At 35.6% G+C, this 21576-nt stretch overlaps 1 protein-coding gene across 1 annotated transcript; it reads right to left on the bottom strand.

Moving 5' to 3' along the window:
* Positions 1–236: 236 nt before the first annotated feature.
* On the bottom strand, positions 237–20333 carry LOC120769092 (opioid-binding protein/cell adhesion molecule homolog). The gene is made up of 6 exons (XM_040095950.1): positions 20255–20333; positions 4728–4825; positions 873–1371; positions 527–808; positions 389–460; positions 237–333 (listed from the first exon to the last, which is right to left on the bottom strand). The coding sequence occupies exons 1-6, from the start codon at positions 20331–20333 to the stop codon at positions 251–253; spliced, it is 1113 nt and encodes a 370-aa protein (XP_039951884.1). The 3' UTR covers positions 237–250.
* Positions 20334–21576: the final 1243 nt, after the last annotated feature.

Below are 21576 nucleotides of genomic sequence, written 5' to 3'. Positions count from 1 at the left end.
GTCTTGGCCATGGAAATGCTCGAACGAGTCATTGAAAATTGGACTCAACGGATGAACCATCTGAGACGGAGCTGTAACCAATATTTGAAAGAGATAATCTTCAAAAAATAAATGCCAAGGAATTTTTTTTCGAATGAAAATAAACATGCCCCATTAAGTTTGAAGTTTCTGTGTTTCATTAAAAAAGTAGGGAACCTCCAATGGATCGCCCCTTTTTATAATGTCCTTAACTTTATTGTATATAAATCCATTACAGTTTCCAAAAGGTGATTGTTAAAAATATTAAAATTTTGCTGACATGTAAGGATGCTGATGTTGCAAGAGAGGTGTATTCTGAAAGTAATTACAGTTAATTATTTTTAGAAAAATCCGTTTATATTTCATCCACCTTCAATTAAAATCAAGTGATTGTCTTTTCCGTCCAGTTCGTGTGTATGATGGAGGCTTTTCTTGGATTTGTCTGCACGATAATAACTTTGTAAAAATATATCACTTTATTAATTTTAATTATTTTTCGAATACTTACGTCTAACAGATATGATGCGTTCCGACTCACCCATCGCATTTTTCGCCACACAGTGATAATCCCCAAAATCTTTTGAAACTACAGGACGTATAGTCAACCGCATAACAATCCTGAAAACATTATCCAAAGTAACGGACTCATAGGTGCCGCTCTGAACAAATTCCTTGCCTTTCAACCATAAATTGACGGTCGTAGGGTGAGCTTCGGAAATGCACTCTAGGGTAACTTTTTGACCGAAACCAGCATATATGGTGTCGTAGCGCGTCCAAACGGTAGGTGCAACTGAAAAGTGAAACCATTTCATAAATTCTATTAATATCTGCAAACTTACATATGTGAGACTTACAATTAACAGCAATTAGGACCCGTTTGCTCACAGTCGGCGGTATACCATTCGAAGCTATACACAAATATGCGCCCATGCTTTCTCTTGTCACTTGCCACAGCGTCAAATTCATACCGTCAATGCTGTAAATGTCAGTTCCATCGGCAGTCTGTAATAATGGAACATCGCGTTCACGACGCCAAGTGACCGTGGGTGTTGGCAAGCCTGTTGCAGTGCATATTAGAGTCACGTTTTGCCCCTCCTGCACAATCATGTCGTGGCTGGTTTGGTAGTCAATTATGTCGGGTGGCACGACCACATCCAGATAGCCGACTTGGCTTTTCATTGGATCGGTATTTATCTGACACATATACCAGCCTCGATCTGATTCGCGTACATCCCTTATACGCAGCTGCCAGATACGATGCTCTGTGTGACTAATGCCTATGCGATGGTTCTTCGTGATGACATGGTTTTGTATGCTGAGAATGGTTTGGGTGTCGACTCTTAACCAAGCTAGCTGTAAATGATATAGTGTTAGTAAGACTCTAAGTTTATCCTGTGTTTAATTGTTAAGTGGTATTATTGTAACTGCAGATTTGTCGACAAAAGAAACCCTTTACGTTTTGGGTTTCATACTTTCTCTTTCAAATTTGTAATTATACAGAACTTGTGCTAAGCAGTGAATGCTCTGGGTTTAAACGGTGACATCGTAAAGCTGCTATTGTATGATATCATTGTTCTTTTGTGGCATATTCCATAAGTATTATTCGTCGCAATTTTTTGTCGGATCGAAAGTATTGCCGAGTGGTTTTGCCTAATGAAGTCGATATTAATGTCGTAAAGTAACATGTTAAAGGTTGTATGGGAGTTCATTTCATCAAAGGCATTGTATAAAACTCGGCGGGCTATTGGACCGAACCAATTTTTTTCGAAGTTAGCCTTCAAAAGCCATATATTTGCATTACAATTTTGAAATTGAGCTTATTGAAAATATCATTATTGATTACGTAATGTCAGTAGATAAAGAAGTAAAGTTATAAGGGTAACCCCCGTTTTCCAGTTCTTTTAATGGTGCAAAAGAGTTATCGCTTGTTGATTTGATGAAAGGACGCTTGATCACATTCGCAACAATACCAAATTTTCAGAAATCGATTGGTCGATTTAGCCATGTCCCTTTGTGTGTCCGTCTGTTTGTATATACACGAGGTAGGACCTCATTATTGAGATATCGATCTGAAATTTTGCTTAAGTTCTTTTCTCTCCAAGAACTTGCTCATTTGGCGGAACCGATGATATAGCTGTCATATAAACTGTTCGATCGAAATCAAGTCCTTATATGGAAAACTTTTTTAGTTTCAGCTTACAACAGCACGCCAGCCGCTCATTTTGACTAATTATCATCACGAAATTTGGTACTGATTATAAATTAAGACAAAAAAGAAAATTATAATTAAATTCCCCGGCAAGTATTAGAGAGATGGCAAGAGAGCTCGACATCTCTTGCAAGTCTGTTCAAATGCTTTTGGTAGATATTTTGAGTATAAAACGCGTTCTTGTTCGACTCGTCCCCATAAAGTTGAATTTGTTCTCAAAAAGAGTGATTGTGACCGAATTTAAAGTCAAAAATACAATGAGTACCATCGATCAACCACCGTATTCCGTATGCTGAAGGCCATCCCAAAAAGTGCTTACGAAAAGTGTTTCGAGGACTGAAAAAATCGATGGCATAACTGTTCTACATCTGGTGGGGATAGCTTTTAAGGCGACAAAATAAATATTGAATTGGCCACTCAATAATGTCTGCAAAATTATTCAGATCGGACTACTTTAGTATATAGTTGAAACTCAAACTGACCAATCAAAATCAAGATCCAATCGCCCGGAGAGCGACAGGAGAAAACTAGACGAAGACCTAAACGGGGATGGACGTAGAGTCGTCCCCTTCGGACGCAACGGACGTTGGACTCTGCCTTCAATCCTTGACTTCACTTTGACATCTAGAGAAATAGCTTTCGTAATCTCTGAACGAAGGGTTCTTAATGACCATTCCTTCTCTGATCATAGGTATATTAGTTTCAACCTGGACAGAGCAGGTCGGATTATGGAAACTTTAGAAACACGGACGGCTCTTTCTGTTCTGCCAGCTCGATCGATGAGTGATATGTAGATCTTTCTTTGAAAGCTCTTATCCTTAGACTCAGAATGGAAAGAGGAAATCTTCTTGGTGGACACCAGTAATATGGGAAAACAGATCTTCAAGCAGAGATCAGATCTTCTCCTCTCCCGTGGGCTATTTACTCTTTTAAACCGTTTAAGTCTCTGCACTCGGCATCATTATACCCGCACAGCTTCAGCGTGAAAGAAAGGTATCATGTAATTGGTTGGCCCCATCTACGTGAACTACGCCAAGTTAGAGTGGGGTTCGTCTAGAAGGTAAAGCCGTCATGTCACTGCCAAGGATATCATGGTTTCTAATGAAAACTCTAGAAAGATTCATGGTCCTACATATAAGGAGTCAAATGCCAAGGAACGGGCTATAAGTGCTCAGCATGTCTACAGCAAAGGGAGATCGGTCGACAATACCTCGCTCTCGGTAGAGCTATAGCGCGAGTGTAGCTATATATATAAGGACTGTGAAAACAAAATATCGGTATCTAAGCTAACCTCAAACATACATACATATCATCTATAGTCTCTTTTGCAACGGAAGGGTTTCAGCGGAGTTAGGACGTGCATGGGCTCACCGAAAAGTGAACGACCTTTTGAAAGAACTTAAAATATATTAGCCATAAATCCAAATAAAACTGAGGTAGTTCCATTTATTAGGAGGTATAAAAACCTGACGTCACTCTTTCCTCCTTGGGAAGCTCCATTCTCCAACTGGTTGATCGGGTAATGTACTTGGGGCTTTCATTGAAAGGAAGCTCTCATAGCGAAAAGGAATCTGTCGCCTTATACTATAGAGGAGCAAATCGGATGAGGTGGAGCCTCGCACCAAAGAGGTGCTCTGGTTCTATGAAAACCTAGTTTGTACACTTAACAGTGCCGGGACGCACTGAAATACTCCACTGCTTCGATCACTACGCCGCAGAACCTTCTCCTGGCGGTTCCTTCTTGGCTCACATCTGCGAGAGATTGGTCATAGCCGTTGGAGGAGGTATGCAGTGAGCTTCTTCACAGACGGATCGAAGTTAGGGGAAGAGTAGGGGGGGGGCAGTCTTTTGTCGGGAGCCCTCCATCAACTCAACATCAGTCTCGCTAACTGTGTGCTCAAAACTTGTCAAGGAGTGCATGACCTCATTAGCAATAGCTTCAAGCTTCTTCCTAGAAGACTAGAATGGGCTACAGCAGAATTATTGGAAACTGCAAAGCTGATAAGCTGGCTAGGAAGGAAATGCTTTCTCGATTTCATCCGACTGGAGTCGAGTCGGTTCACTGATTTGTTGTAAGCATAAAATTCGGCAATCGATGAGCATCTGATGATCTATCTATTAGGAGTTTTTAGGCAACACAAAAACAATTTTCTGTCCAAGTGAGATCCATCGACTTCGGATCAACCCCACAACCTAACCAAACCTTATCTTAATTCGACTAGAATGTTGTTTATATCAAAGACATCGGACCGTCCGTCCGATATAAACCGATACCTGGCTAATTTTTCAGATCGAATGTAAATATTTCGATTTTGAATACTAACTTCGATGAAATTGATGTTTTACTTATGACTGAATATTTAGAAAAATGATTTGTTCTCTCATTTGCTGTGTGAACGTTAGCTCATTAACACTATAACTGAATATATCCGGTATATAACCTAAATGATTTCGGTCAGTGAAATTAAAAAAAAAATAAATGAAAATTGAATTTACCAACCTTAAAAGACATCAAGTCGTGAACGATGCAAGTGAGAGTCGCATCACGTCCAACCGGCGTCGTTACATTATTTATAGGTCCACTAAATTTGGGATCGGCTGCAAAAAATAGTAATAATATAATTAATATTGTAAAAGAGCCTAAGAGATACGGATTAGAGTTAGCTGTTGGGAATATAAATAAGTAGTGAGTGTATTGCGAAAAAATTTGTACGTTAAGTGTATTACAGATCTGTTATTGTTGAAATTTAATATATTTTACAATGCTTTGATACCATAGATAATTCAAACGATATCAGGGTAGGGAACACGATTTGGGGTTAGGCTCACCAACTTAGAAGATTTAAATGAAGTATATCGATATGGCTACCATACTGAAGTTATTGAAGGAAACTGCATGAATCATGCATCAAATTACTTTCACATTCACCGTATTTTTTAGATTTGGCCCTCAGTAACTTCGTCCAGCTCTCGCTCGCTGGCAAGTAATATGGCAACTATGACTTCGAACTTAAGGCTAATTTTGGAGTAAAATAATATTTTTATAATTTGCAAAGATCAAAGCCGGGAAAATGCTTTTAGCTGATGTCAAAATTTTATATAAAATCTGTAAGAAAGAGCAACGTTCGGGAGAAAATTTTATATAATCAGTATATAAGGTCCGTTGGTTTTGTTTGAACCAGATGAATTGATGTATTATGTTACCGTATGTTATAAGTCATTGATCATTTTCTTTGGATTATTTCATAAGAATAGTAGAATAGTAGTAATAATAGTAAAATATTAGTAGATTCTTCATCCAAGCAAACTGTATTCTCTACTGGGAACAAAGAAAGTCATGTGCATATTTGCGATACAACAAAGCATAACAAACCGCAAAATTTTATTATGTTATATAAGCGAAAAATGCCGTGATAATAAGCGTAAACACTTAACAAATGTTGAAACTACCAGATTTTTTTTCGCCCATTTGCCAATAAGATTGCTATAAGCATATGCAAAGATATGCCCTAAGAGGTTAAGCGCAATTTAGGATATACCTTAGGGAGTTCGTTGGCAACACATTTTAACACACACGTGTCTAGACAAAGCGTTGCATACATGCAAAGGTAACTGGAAGTTTACAGCTAGACGCGTCATTAACACTGAAAAAGCAGCATTTATTAAGAAGTTGGGGGTTGTTAGGTAGTTTATAGAAACATTTGTCGGGTTTACCGGTTTAGCAAAGCAATATACTTGCTTATTTTTAAGCAATTAAGTTTTGCCTGAAAGTTTAGCGAAGTATAAAGCGTTCCTAAATTAAAGCAAATATCTAAATTGTTTCTTATTTGGTATAACTTTGAGGCGGGTGCCCAAATTGAATATTTATTTCCTAGCAATAGTCGGGATTTTCTGGAAAAATTTATTGATTTCTATTTTGTGTACTTTTGTCACTTCAATGGGACTTTTAAAGCATTTTATTGATTTTAATCAAGGTTAGAAGTAGATAAGGAAACATTACTTTCCCGCTATACTTTTTCCAGTAATAGTTTCGCTTTAAAGACCGACCAGATGTTACTGAGGGAATAAATTCTTAAGATTTTGAGTAATAAACCCGATGGAGAGACACTTGCTTGAAAAAACTTATAATTTTTTAAAAATTAAAAAAAAAAATCTTAAATTTTTTAATATTTTTTCAGAGGTATAAACACATATCTGATAAACTAGCTATTAAAGTAAATGCCTGTGCTGAACATACCAACTGCACTTCATTTATTTGAAATACGAAAATTATTGCTCTTAAATCCAAAAGAGGTACTGTCTGATTGGTATACCGGGGTAATTTACAGTCAATGATCAGCGCAGGCTAATTATTGGCAAGTTTTTGGTTTCTTGCGTCATTTATATGCATTTAAAAGCTTAATGATTCCAGTAGGACAGTCCAACAGGCCATAAAGTGAGGCAGCAACATTTTACGCAGTTTTTGTGCCACAAGCATATCACAAAATATTCCTGAAACGAAAGTTTGAGAAAGGAACCCAGCAATTTGGTGCCGTGATTGTCATACGGTGGACAATGCCACATTTCCTCTACTCTTTGAAAAATATAGGATTTGAGGATTTAGAAGTTCACGAAATGAGTTGTAGAAGTTAAGTAAACCGCTTAAAGTTTTTTCTTGCTAAATACGAGTACTGAAATTACATTGAAAGTTTCAGTCTCTTTATGGCCCACCGTATAGCTGCCATCCAAGCTGATAAATCAAAATCAAGTACTTGTAAGGAATGTTTTGTATTTGTGAGATTTGTTTTTTTTGTTTTAATTTTAGCTATATAGAAAAATGCATGTATAATGTAATACTTTCCAACTGAATATAAACGAAAATCGCTAAATAACGGGGTTTTCAATAAGTACGATACAAAAGTTGACCGTTAGAGACGGCAAACGACGGCACATTTTTCCCGCTCTTTTGACATTTCTCTTCAGTAAGTTTTGCCATTTCATCTTGGAAAGATATATGATCCAACAACGAGTGGAAAATATTAAAATTTACTACCGAAATTCGGCCTCAACTTTAAGAGTGCTACGTCGAATTTATGGTCGTCATAATCGTCCTGTAAGATCAATAATTGAGCGTCTAGTGGAAAAATTTGAATCCACAGACACAGTACAAAATGTTCCCGGGCCAGTGAGACAAAGAGTGTCGAGAATATTGCTGCCCAAATCTCACACGTGGTTCTCAAGCGTTGGACATCTCGGTGACGTCGTTGTGGCGAATTTTTTTTTGTGGCGAAGATCTTGCCCTACATCCTTATAAGATCAAATTGACGTAAGAACAGAAGCCGCTTGACCACCAGAATTGTCGTATGTTCGTGAAGTAGGCTGAGAAAGATCTTGAAAATGATCCGGATTTTCATCGAAAACTCATTTTCAGCTCATTTCTTCGCTGAATGACTCCATCTATAAGCCAAATATGCGTTATTGGTCAGGCAGCAATCCACACGTACTCCATGAGTCACCATTGCATCCCGAAAAAAATACGGTTTGGCGTCAGCGTCATTAGGCCGTACTTCTTCTTTATGAACAAGAGCGGCACGTTACTGTATATGGGAAATACTACCGCTCAATGATAACCGAATATTTTGGCCCGAATTGGATGATATGGACTTGGTTCTAATAGGACGGCGCCGAGCCACATGGTCTATGATCTATGCTAATAAGCCAGCGACGGTTGATGAACTTCGTACGAATATCGAATGTGAAATTGCAGCAGTATCGTCCTAATTATGCTTGAAAACCGTCGAAATTTGAATTCAGCGTCTGAACTTCTGCAAGCGCGCCCGTGGTGGCCATGAAAAATAAATCGAGTTCCATACATAATGGAATCGAATGTACATTCACAGAAATTTTATTGATATCCTAAGCAGTTTTAGTTTTATTTAAAAAAAAAATTTTGTAGCGCTCTAATTGAAAAACCCGATAAATAACTTTGTACTTCCATACTGAAATGTGCTCATAAGATTTTAGTATTTTTTGCTGCTTACTAATATCTTCCACAAATAATCTTTAATAAATTGAAAATTTCTGCTTACTTTGCATCTGTTGCATAATTAAATTTTTCCCAGTTTAAAGAAGTAAAAATAAGCTGCCGCACAAATAAATTTGGTTGGAATGTAAGGTTTTCCAGATGGCCACAACAAAAATTAACTGACCTCGAAATGAGCATCCGCTATAAATTTGAGATATTTTTAATGATTATTAAGTCGTTATTAAAGCCTACAAGTGACAATTATTTTTTGATATTTAACAGTTTTGAAATACGAACATGCAAAGGTCGTGACGAAAGTAGAGGAAGCAATTATATAAATTAACAGCTTAGCCCCTCAACAAGCCGGGCTAAGGCAGTGGTAAATTTCAAATGTAGCAGCAACCATGCAAAGTCTGGGAGTGGAAGGAGACACATTTTTCTTGTTTATCTTATACTTGTATTTATGCTGAGTGAAAATATGCTAAAATAAATATTTAGATATGGCTGCGGACATCCAAAATCTGTTTTGAGGTTTACAGACTGTGGCGCGTTTTTAGCATGGAGTTAAAAATGGAATATTCAGGATAAGGCACTACTTGTATATCGTTTTTTGACATTTCTATACAAAATAGTAAGTTTATAGCAAACGAAGAATTCGCGTTGAATTATGAATCTGATACTTCCGAAAGTTTTCTACAAAAAGAATTTGAGTTTTCAAATTCGAAGGACTTGAAAAAGAAGGCATTGTCAAAGACAAGCCTCGTTTTTCTTTGACAATGATTAATAGTTTTTCGAAATATTCATCTAAAAAGCGTCGAAGCCGTCTATACGTTTTGTAGCCCCCGTATACCAAAGATAGGATCTCCGCATCCTGCATCGAGTCTTAAACACAGAAACTACGAATGCTTGAGTATGTGCGACTGGAACCGTGAACGTGCACTCGAAGTTATTCTGTTGCTCACTTCATTCCATATACCGTAATTGTAAAAAGTACGCTCTAGTTTAGTTAGGACATCATCAGGACATTGGAAGGACAGGTTAATAACCACTATTCAACTGTAGGTCATTAGAGGATGAACTTTACCATCAGAATTTCTTTGGGAAATAAAAGAGGCAGCACCTTGAAATGGAATACCGGGCTTCGAAAAAAGCGGAAGAAATTTGTGCAGAAATAGTGAGAACATAAGCTAAGCTTTTAGTACCCATCGGCTGTTTTCGAAAGAGATATGGCATTAACAGGGGTGTGAATATAGAAAAGGAAGACGGGTTGTCATATTAATGTAGTATTTTAGAAAATTTCATTCTATGAAATAAAATTGGTAATAATATAGGAGTTGGTAGAAGGACCTAACATGTTAGCTATGAATAATCATTTACTGCTAGCATACTTGGCTGACAACCAAGTTGAGAGAACCGGAGCCCACCTTTACAGCGAGTTCACGCACCATCGAACAAGAGCTTCGGAGCAAAGTTCTGGACTTCGCAAAGCGAAACTATTTCTCGGAAGATACAAGCTGAAAAAATCCAACATAAAATGACCTCCTTCGCTAACTAAGGTAGTTGCAGAGTTGTATATTGGTCACAGCAGGTTAAGATATGGTATGCACAACATGTGAATACGGTCGATAGAATACTGTCAGTTTGTCGATCTCGCGGTGAAAACACCAGATCATCTACTAATTGATTGAATTGCATTGGCGCGGCACCCATTTTGCACAGAGCTTTCTCATACACATTCAGTTGATATCTTCAGAGTGCCTTCTATCTCGAACAACTTCACTTTACGGCCATCCAAAATTATTTTGTGGACTTTTTTGATGTTTTCGTCGGTAACAACCTCTTTTGGGCGCCATCTATGTGTCAGAACGAGGAGTTTTCAATTGACCTGTTAATTGTAGTATGGAAGTAGTGTGAGTAGAAAGGTTTGTTAAGCGATCGGATCTCCTCGGAGTTGTTTGAGAAAATTATTGATATCAATGACAATTATTGCTAAAAATAGCGTTACGAGTATGCACGTGAAACAAAAGACCAGACTTAATTCCTAAGCGGCGAAGAAGTGAACTGATTTTTTAGAACTTTGCTTTTTAGTGGTTATCACCAACTTCATACAGAGCTGACTTATTGAAGTGTAGATGACGATCTTTGTATTCCTATGGTTGCAAATACAATAAGTCGAAGTAGGTCCTTAGAAATCAAAAGAAACGTGCATTTTGTTGATAACAGTCTAGCCATGTGTTCAACTGACAAAATGTTTAAGGCTTGAAGTGTTAATATAATATAATCTCATTCCGAAAAATTCTAGCCAATATTTTGCAAAGTTTGTGACCCATAATGCTGCTGATGATGTGAATTATGCACAAAAGCAATTTTTGTTGAACGTAAGTGCTGTGTTCAATTTCAAAACTTAACTGCCCGTAGTTCCCAGGTGAGAACACCAATTTTTCTCAAAAAAATACTGTTGCAACTTGCAAGGATCAGAACTGGGGTAACGCCCTCAATGTTGCGGATGAGTTCAACATTCATTATTCGAATGAATTACAATCAAATTTGATATTTTACTAAGTTATATTATAGATCATTTAGTTTAAAAACTATATTTTACTTCCCGTCATCGTCGTCTTCATCATCAACATTATATTAAAATTATCCTCAAATGAGATATATCTGACATAAACTTGACCGGTGAGGCTAAATTTAATATATTGAGTTTATGTGCAAACCGTCGACCAGAAAATTGGAATTGGCGATATTGACTATATACACGGCATAAGGTCAACCGGTAGTTGAAAATCTCTCAATTGGTATATGGGATAAACTAATTTTTCTATTAGGTAAGGTTGGGCTAAGGAAAATATTAGCCAGACTCAATTTATATTTGATATACAGACATACTATTATCAGGAATGGATCTCTTCTAATGAGTGAGATAGAATTTAAATATGTGTTATAAGGAAGTAAGCGCACTGGCATGTATAAATATCGATAATGTTCAATAATTGGGAAACAATACCTGTAAATGACTATTCGTTTGAACTCCTAAGGCAGACTCGGCATTAAAGTGGATTTAATTAGAATCCCCCTCGGGGATTTGCTATCTTGACGTGATGAGGGGGCTCAGTAGATATAATGATCCAAAGAGCGATGCTGGCGGTAGCGTAGCTACCAGTAGGGCCACCCATGCCGGTAAGGTCGATGGTGAATATCGAAGCCAAAAGCAATCCACAACATATCAGCGTCTGTTACTATAAGTACGGCTGAAAGCGGATGTCTGTACTTGTATCAAGCGGTTCGCTATATAAATGTGTAAGGACGGAAAACAGTAAACCCTTCAGAAGGCAAGGGGAAACCACTGAAGTATACTTCCCAGCTTATCATATGACAATGATAGTACAACCAAAACAATGGCCCTCAGTCTCCGGCAAATCGAGGGTGCTAAGAATCCCCGGAGGTAAAACAAAACAAACTTTAAACATCGGAACATGGAACACAAGAAGTTTATACGAGCCTGGAAAACTAGCTAATACGATTTTAGAAATGGAAAAATTAGACATCGATGTACTTGGCATAAGTGAAACATGGTGGCCAGATTGTGGAGAATTTATTTCCCAAAATACAAAGTTCTTTTTGTCTGGCAACCAAACTAAAAATCACCGCAATGGTGTAGGCATTATAGTTAAAGAAAACATTGCAAAATCTGTCATCGGATTCGTGCCGAAATCTGATAGATCAATGATGCTAAAGTTATTTGCAAAACCACTGAATATTAATATTATTCAAGTCTATGCTCCAACGGCCGACAAAAGTGATGACGAAATAGAAAGTTTCTATGATGAGCTAGACGAACTTATGCGATTAACAAAACCATACGAAATAAATATAATTCAAGGCGATTTTAATGCAAAAGTTGGTAGAGTAAAAGTTGAAGGAGTTGCAGGCCAATACGGCTTAGGTGAAAGAAATGATAGAGGAGATCAACTAATTCAATTTTGTCAAGAACACAAATTAATAATTTCGAACACACTATTTAGCCTGCCTCCCAGAGGACTTTATACATGGAAATCTCCATCGGACGCCTCTGATAATATCATCAGAAATCAAATAGATTATATTCTGAAAAATAATCGCTTCTGTTCTTCAATAAAAAAAGTCAATACATATCCAGGAGCGGATGTACCTTCGGATCACAACTTGCTACTGGCAAAATTGCGTATTAGGCTAGCCGTAATTAAAAAAAGTAAGTAAAAAAAGTGTGAAATGCCTATTTGAAAGTGAAATCAATGAAAAAATAAATGATATCCCATCAGGAAGTGCGGAAAGTATATGGAGCGACTTAAAAGAGATAATTTGTACTACAGCAAAAAACTCTCTTGGAATAAAAAAGAAAGAAACAAATAAAAATAATTGGATGACAGATGACATATTAAAACTAATAAGTAAACGTCGGGAATATAAAAATAAAAACACAGACTTGTATAAACAACTGAATAGGAAAATAAGGAAGATGATCCGTAATGCAAAAACAAACTGGATAAACAATGAATGCCAAGAAATTGAAAGACTACAATTTTTACATGATACCTTCCATTTACACAAAAAATTGAAAGAAGCCGCAGGTATTCATCGTAAAAATCCGCCCTCGATCCTCATAAACGAAAACAATGAGGTGGTATTTGATATAAATGAAAAGAAAAGTATATGGAAAAAATACATTGAAAACGTTTCTTCGGATGACAGTAGATTGAACCATAATCTTCATCTTCATCACAGACCAACTGGCAATTATATTACGAAAGGCGAAACAGAGAGAGCTATACAATCCATGAAAAATTACAAAGCAACTGGCCCGGATGAGGTTCCAGCTGAAAGTTAATAAATGACAAAAATATAACTCTCTTAGTAAAGCTTTTTAACCAAGTTTACGACAATGGCCAATATCCAAAAGACTGGTTAAAATCAACATTCATACCACTACCTAAGAAAAATAATGCGAAACATTGTAGTGAGTACAGACTAATTAGTCTAATGTCACATGCTCTTAAGATATTTCTTAAAGTCATTCACGCCAGAATATATAAGAAATGTGAAGAGTCAATGGGTAAGACGCAATTTGGCTTCAGAGAAGGTCTTGGAACACGCGAGGCATTGTTCTGTTTACAAGTCTTGGTTCAAAACTGTAAAGATGTCCAAAAAGATGTATTTTTATGTTTTATTGATTATGAGAAAGCTTTCGACACCATTAAACACGATAAACTTATGGAAATTCTTCATTCTACGGGAATAGATGACAAAGAGATTCGTTGCATAAGAAATCTATATTGGCAACAAACTGCCCATGTAAGCATCAATGGTGATATAACCGAAGAAATATCTATTTCACGAGGTGTAAGACAAGGATGCATTCTGTCACCCTTGTTATTTAACATATATTCTGAAGTTATATTTCAAGAATCGGTAGCCAGTATTGATCAAGGTGTGAAAGTGAATGGTATTTTCATAAATACCATAGGATTACAAGAACTTGTAAACCGAGTTAACTTACGTAGTGACGAATATGGCCTACGCATTAACATAAACAAGACGAAGTTATTAGTAGGAAAAACATTTACAATGACACACACCTCATGATTAATAACAATCCAATCGAAAGAGTTAAAAATTTCAAGTACCTTGGTTGTCAGATCAATGAAAGTTGGGACTGTTCAAAAGAGATAAAATGTCGAATCGAATTTGCGCGAACAACTTTTCTCAAATACAAAAACATATTATGTAGCCATGACCTCAACATCACAACCAAAATACGTTTTTTAAAATGTTATGTTTGGTCCGTGCTTCTCTATGCGATGGAAACGTGGACTCTAAAAATCACAGATATGAACAAGCTAGAGTCCTTCGAGCTATGGCTTATTAGAAGAATCCTAAAAATCCCATGGACAGATCGAGTTACAAACAGTGAAGTTTTGAGAAGAGTGAACCGCAATAGAGAGTTGTTAAGGACTATAAGACAAAGAAAAGCAGCCTACTTAGGACATATTATGAGGCACTCTAAGTATGAGCTCCTACAAATAATTATCCAAGGAAAAATTGAAGGAAAACGGGGTATTGGTCGTAAACAACTTTCGTGGCTTCAAAACATTCGACAATGGACAGGAATCCAGAACATTGGCAACCTTATAGATGTGGCGAGAGATAGAGAGAAATATGCTGCGATAATTCAAAATCTGTGATATTTTTTAATTTTTTATTTTTTTCTTTCAATATACAATATAGTATATATTTAACATGTAAACAATACATTATTATATTAATATTAAGCTTATTAATACTGTACATATTATTAAATGTTATATGATCACCAATATTCGAATACGAATTGGCAAATAAAGAAGAAGAAGAATTAGAATAAAATTGAGTTTATATTATTTTTTGAAGCTGCAATGACGGTTCCTACATAAGAACGTATCTACAAATTTTAATTTATTATTATTGAGTGTCTACACTAATGTGGGAAAAGAAAATATTTTGTAGTTTTTTCGATTACCACCAGATTTATCGAAAACTTTGTCGGAAACTTTGTTTGTGACTTCTCAATTCTGAACAAAAAACATGTAATTTAACTCAATTTAATTTTTAATAAAGTTTGTTTGGAAGTGTTAAGATTATTTTTTCTTGTGCACTAGCTAAGAATTGAGTCCTTCCTGTACCATAAATTGGTACCTTTGGTCAATAGTTTGCGATATTTATCTTCAGTTCTTTGCTCTTCAAAAGACTTTTTAGTCGGCCATCAGCTAATTGCGAGTGACACAACTATTACTGTTTGCTAACAGCCTTAATATTATGAACGAAAAATAACGAAATGTCGCGATATTTATGAAAAGCACCTACACCGCATTTTCTCTCTCAAAATATGTCGAGTAATGACGAGTTAAGGCGCAAACACTGTCACGAATTCCAAACATCAAAGATTTCGTTTTGTTCATAAAGCTTTCAACACGATTCTAAATAATAATTATGCAAAGGTACAACTATAAACTAAAATGTAGTGCCCGCTGATGGGTATGTAAAACTTCTAGACGATTTTTACAAATAAATTTGAGTTGTTCAAAAACTTAAAACGTAGGATACTAGTACAAAAATACATAAGCATGCATAGTATAGTTAGCAGCGTAATGGTCTGCCATGCAATAATCAAATTATATTGCAAGTGAGCAGGTTTAGAACATGATTGCAAATCATAGGTTACTCATACGTCATGGTGCGCGCCTTTTCATTGCATTCACGCCTTTGACCCAGCATAATGAAACTGCGAGTTACTTACATAAGCAAGCATAGCTTTTACACTTATGTACATACATATATATACATATATACAAAACATACATATGTACAAATATGATTTTAGTAGATTTTTTAGCATATTTTGTAGATTTCCTGCAAAGGTTGTGAATTTCACATTCTTGCATATGCTCTAACCAGCAGCATTTCGGAGAATGTAATTTGTACATTTGGAAGGAACTGCGGAAGATAATGGTTTAAAGAAGGGGTTATGCAGTAAAAGCAGCGGGACGCTACGAACTACCAGTTTAACCGCATAGTAATTTTGGCGGCACTAAGGAAGAATCGAAGCGGTGACAGGGTGGTATAAGGCGATTTCATTGGAGTTTGCATATCAGAATTTTGATTTACTTATTTTGGAGGGAACCAGTAATAGTTTAACACTTGTTTAAACAAATGTCAAGAGTGACAGACTTTCATTTTATTATCAAACTGTATGATAAAAAATTCTGTATCAAATATGTCAGTTATAAATATAAATTAATAAAAATGTAAATTAACGGAGAATATTTAAGTAAATCGCCATTTAACACATTCTGATTTCGGCGTACACGTTGCATTTTATTCCAATTTCAGTTTCACTAAAAATTTAAACACTTACTACCATCGCGGTTGTTGCTTCACCGCATCATTGATACATATTCATTTTGCTTCATTCTTTGTGGTGCGAAAAGAGGAAGTCTCAATTGTCTGCTTCCCGTATGAACATTTGAAAAAATAAAGAAAATAGTGTAAGCAAGGAAGAAAATTTCACCCTGTTGCAAGGCTGTTGCTGTCTGGCCGCAAAGTCTGCGGCCTCAGTGGTAAGGCCCATTTGATAGCTGCAGCCGACTAGCGCGACGATAGTTACATGTCTGAGCCGACAAGCCCATCTAAACACCGCGCTAGCTTAGTCAGCCACTTAACTGGCCAATCGGTCTTCAGCTATTCAGTTCGTCAATCGCATGAGGCTAGTATGAATATTTACGCTACTTTGCCCCTTAATAACGCATTGATTTACGTTGCAGTGACGAAAATTGCCATTTTTATGCCGTTAAGTGGTCCCACATACATATAGTATGTGTAGGTACATTAAGGTGATCCAGCATTTAACAGAAATATGATTTCGTTTTGTTTTAATTAATCAGTATAAGTTCTGAATATCTCATATAGTACAGGTAGGAAGCTCAGGAGTATAAATGATACTCGATAATCTGAAAAATGAATAAATGAGTGATACTCGATAATATGAAAAATTTTTTAGAACCGGCGAACCTTTATTTCAAATCAACTCAACAAAAAGATTTACGTGATTACGTCTCATGTAGAACATTTCCAAATTTCTCTCTATATCTCGTCAATATTGTGATGAGTGTGTCAGCGTATCCAATCGATCTGACATACGTTCTCGAAATAGTCGAAGGGAGTCAAATCAAATCTTTTAAATGGCCCTTTGACACCAGCCAGTCCCTGATATGATTCGGTATACAAAAGCTCGTTTGTTTCATCATGAATTTGAAAATAGTAAGGAACTAAAATTACTTCCATATATATAAAATCACACCTCACAATTATTTTTTTTGGATGCAAAGAAGATGATAGAGTTTATTTAGATTCTTCAGACTCTAATATCTATATCGATAAGCACTTCGCTGAAGTTGATTAGACAATAGAAATATAAATGTACATACATAAATTCGACGTAGACTATGTCGGTTTTGGAAATAAATTTACTTGATTACTGAACATAAATGTCAAACACATACATTCGATTCGACAGCTGTCAAAGCTCTGTCTCTACTTGTAGAAAACTCCATATCCTAAAAATATAGTTTCCTATAGTTTATAAACTAGAATAGACCAACCTAATCAAATATAATTTATTCAAATATTCATCGATACTTTAGGACAGAAAAAAGGTAACAGTAATTGATATCTTTAAGCTGGTGACCACGCTTTCAATCTATAATTATAATTTGCAATGCATAATGGAAACATTCTGAAATATTTTCTTAATTTTTAGCCACATAAAAATTGGATCACCCTGATTGCCATGTGAAGTAACTATTTTACACCTCTCAACCACGCAGCAATGTGGCTTGCATGTAGCGTTGTCTGAAAATTATCATGCGAAGGTGGGTAATTGCATTTTCGGCTTGTTTGTGAAGATGCAAAAAAGTAAATTTACTGAATGTAAAAAAATTGGAAAGAAGCATTCCAAAAAAAAAAAATAAAATGATTTGCCATTTGCTGCTTCAAACACTGCGGCAAGACTTCCGCTTGTCGGCGATATATCTTTTTATTAATTTGTGGTTTACTGTAACGGCACTTTATAGCAAATTTCGGGTATATTAATTTTACGTGTATGAAGTAGAGTTTTCTTTTAAATAAATGGCAATATTTTCCTATAATACCATAGTGATGTAGGTATAATATTTTTAGAGGTGTAAGTCCGTAAATAGAGAGTACTATAAAGTGAACTTTGCACTGGTTTAGACACAAAAACTTCGTAAAAAGGTTTAGATAACATTACCTTAAAGCATACCTAATAAGACAAAACATGTACAATGTTTGGTTGCCTTTTTAATTAAAAATTAAAAATAATGAAAATATTCAAACTAATATAATTAAATAAACCTAGCAAAAATCGTTTTCTAGAATTTAGAATTGGCATTTGAGAAATGAAGGTTGAGAGTGTCAATAGGAGAATCTTTTTAAATAACTGGTTAGTCTGTAAAGAAAAAGTATGTAGCTAAATATGGCATGACCATATAAATTGAGCTGAGTTCAATAAAACTATTATTTTCATTTACGCTTCTTAATGTAGATTTACTTATCGTTTCTTTTATATAGATATTTGAACAATTAAAAAGAACAATAATTGTATAGCCGCCTTTATTTGATGTTTGTCTGACCTTTGGCTCTGTTGTGTTGTGCTTGAGAAGCCCTTCTATAGCTACGATATATTTTGCTTGACCTGGTTAAGGAACAAAATTTCTAAATATTTTTACATATTAGTTTAAAATCAAGTGTATCTTTTGTCAAATATTTAGTATTTTATTATAATAATGGATGACTTGAAACCATTTTATGCAACATTATGATAAAACGTATATGGTATCAAGTTTCTATTTTTCGCCTAAGAAAAAAATAAACATTAATTCAAATGAGTGTTTATGGAAGCTTCTTTGTTCATGGATTTGAACGCCGTTAAAATGATAACAAAATGCTATAAAAAAGGCTAACCGAATTCGACTGAAATACTTTGGGGCAAAAATAGACATGATTAGGTAGGCTAAGAAGACGATTTTTACGATGAATGAGACTGTTCAACAAAAAAGTTCCATTAAGGGGCCAGCAGGGTAATCTTTTCTCAAATTTTTTTTTGTTTTGCATTTTGTGTTCCCTTATACCCTTAGAAGTAATGTAGAAACCCACTTTACCATTGGAAGGTTTCGAAAAAAGCCCAAAAATAATAATACCGCTCGACGTTCGGAGCGCTCGGAGTGCACACCTGGTACAGAACATACCAGTACCTCAAACTTTAAACGCGTTTTTTTTTTCAAAACACACTTTTTTTACACTGGCGGACATGATTCCGGTCGAACTACTCAACCGATTTGCTTAATTTTTTTTAAATGTTCACAAAACGCCTGACTATCGTCTCTACTAGATTCATAATTTTTTTTTTTTATTGACAATGTTATGACAAAATTTATGTAAAAAAACATGGGGAAAAATTAAAAAAAAAAAGTTAATTACTTTTTTATTTATCAACATTTTTTCATGATTCCAGTAGGGACGATAAACATTCACGTACGTTTTAACAATAAATTGGGTTTTTGTGTTTCAGTTGATCCAAACATGAGAAATAGTGTCCGCCAGCGAAAAAACGCATCTCATTCACCCAGCCACTTCTCCGACAGATGTCATCAAAAAATTCCGAAAAAATGTGTTTATACACTCCATGATATACCTCATGATATGTGAAAAAGTTCTATTGTAGAATAAAAATTTCTCTGAAAAACCAACCAGATTACCCTACCAACCCCTTAAATTTTGTGTGTGGAATCAAATTTCTGGTGCCGAAACGTTCGGAATTCCGGATAAGGTTTTCTATGGTAACTGTTTGTTTTTGATTGGTAAAAATTAAAACAAAAACACATCCAGGAGGGCTTACAACATTAACTGATGAACACGTCAATAAAATAAAGGAATTGGTGCTTGAGATTCGACGACTAACAAGATCTTACTGGCATCGTTAGGATATCGGAAGAATCAGTGAAACCCATTTTGAAAGATCATTTGGACCTAAAAAATGTGAAAACACGATTGGTTCCAAAATCAATATTTTTTTTTTATATATTGGTGTTGAATTGGGCACTGTTCAAAAATTTCCCGCTGTGCCGACACTGAAAAAATTTCTATAAATACCAGAAAACAGCAACTTTTACTGAAAAAAAATATATTGTAGGAATGATGAAATGTATTAAAAACTTTAATCAAAATCGTTATTTAGCATTTTTTTCTTGAATTCTAAATTTTTATATTGGAAATCTAAATTTTTTCACCAAAAATATACAAATTTAATTAGTGAGTTTTCTATTTTGAGATTTTACTAAGTCGTCGGGTAGAAAAATAATCGACAGCAATGTTAATAAGATTAAATATTTGACTTTTTTTCATTTTCAGTTGTGCCAATAAACACTTACAGTTATTTAATTCCGATATCGTTGAGAGCGACAAATAGACGAATTGATTTATTGAAAGCAACCAAAGCCACAATTTCATTATTTTTACGAAATATCAACAAAGCTATTTACTTCACTGAAAGTGCTAAACAAGTCTCTAGAAACTCTGCTCTATTGAAAATAAAAATTCTCGCGCGCGCTTAAAAAGTGTGACCGCTAATGTAAGAAGTCCTCTGAAGACTGCGGTTTTCAGCGGACATCAAGTGCTCTGCGACTCCCATCTTGACTTATTTTTTTTATGATTCCTGCTGCCACAAAGTGTTAGAAATCAAAATTCAAATGAAACGCCACAATTACGTACCAACAACAACTACATTGTGAGTTTATATGCATGTGTGTGCGTTCATTGGCAAGGACGCTAAATTGGGCACCAACACGTTGTTTGTGGTAAATGAGTGAATAAAACGCGCATGCCCCTTGGACAGAATACACCAGCACGCATACATTTGTACAAATATATATAAAAACACATGTGCTGCATATCGGCTCAATTGCATGTTTGTGTGAAAACATTGCAGCAATTTGAAAAAGAGTTTGCCGGTCTTTTGGACGTCGTGTGCAAGGAATTTCATTCATAATTCTGAGACACGTGCCCTCTAACTGTTGAATTGTTACTATAGTGGTTGTAAAAAGGCAAATAATAGTATTTTGAAATATTTGAGTGCAATGAAGTGTTGTTAATTAAGCATTGGGTTAAGAAGTTTTACGAATTTTATATTTCAGCAATATTAAATGAAGTTGTAAGAATTATTTTTAATTATCGGCGTCATATATCGTCGTATACATATGACATATGTACACACATATGTATATATAACAAGTAAGGAAGGGCTAAGTTCGGGTGTCACCGAACATTTTATACTCTCGCTTGATAAAGTGATAATCGATATTTCATTATCCGTCATTTACATATTTTTTTATTTTGCTGTAAAATTAATTAGATTAGTAGTTCCTGTGATATGGTTTTTGGTCCATAAGTGGGCGACGCCACGCCCATTTTCACTTTTTGAAAAAAGCCTGGGTGCAGCTTCCTTCTGCCATTTCTTCCGCAAAATTTAATGTTTCTGACGTTTTTTGTTAGTCGGTTAACGCACTTTTACTGATTTTCCACATAACCTTTGTATGGGAGGTGAGCGTGGTTATTATCCGATTTCTTTCATTTTTGAACTGCATATGGAAATGCCTGAAGGAAACGATTCTATAGAGTTTGGTTGACATAGCTATAGTAGTTTCCGAGATATGTACAAAAAACTTAGTAGGGGGCGGGGCCACACCCATTTTTC

The sequence above is a fragment of the Bactrocera tryoni genome, chromosome 2 (assembly GCF_016617805.1).
Source record: "Bactrocera tryoni isolate S06 chromosome 2, CSIRO_BtryS06_freeze2, whole genome shotgun sequence".
Lineage (NCBI taxonomy): Eukaryota > Metazoa > Arthropoda > Insecta > Diptera > Tephritidae > Bactrocera > Bactrocera tryoni.
Note: the sequence above shows the minus strand (reverse complement) of the source record. Positions and strands in the feature narration are given on the sequence as shown.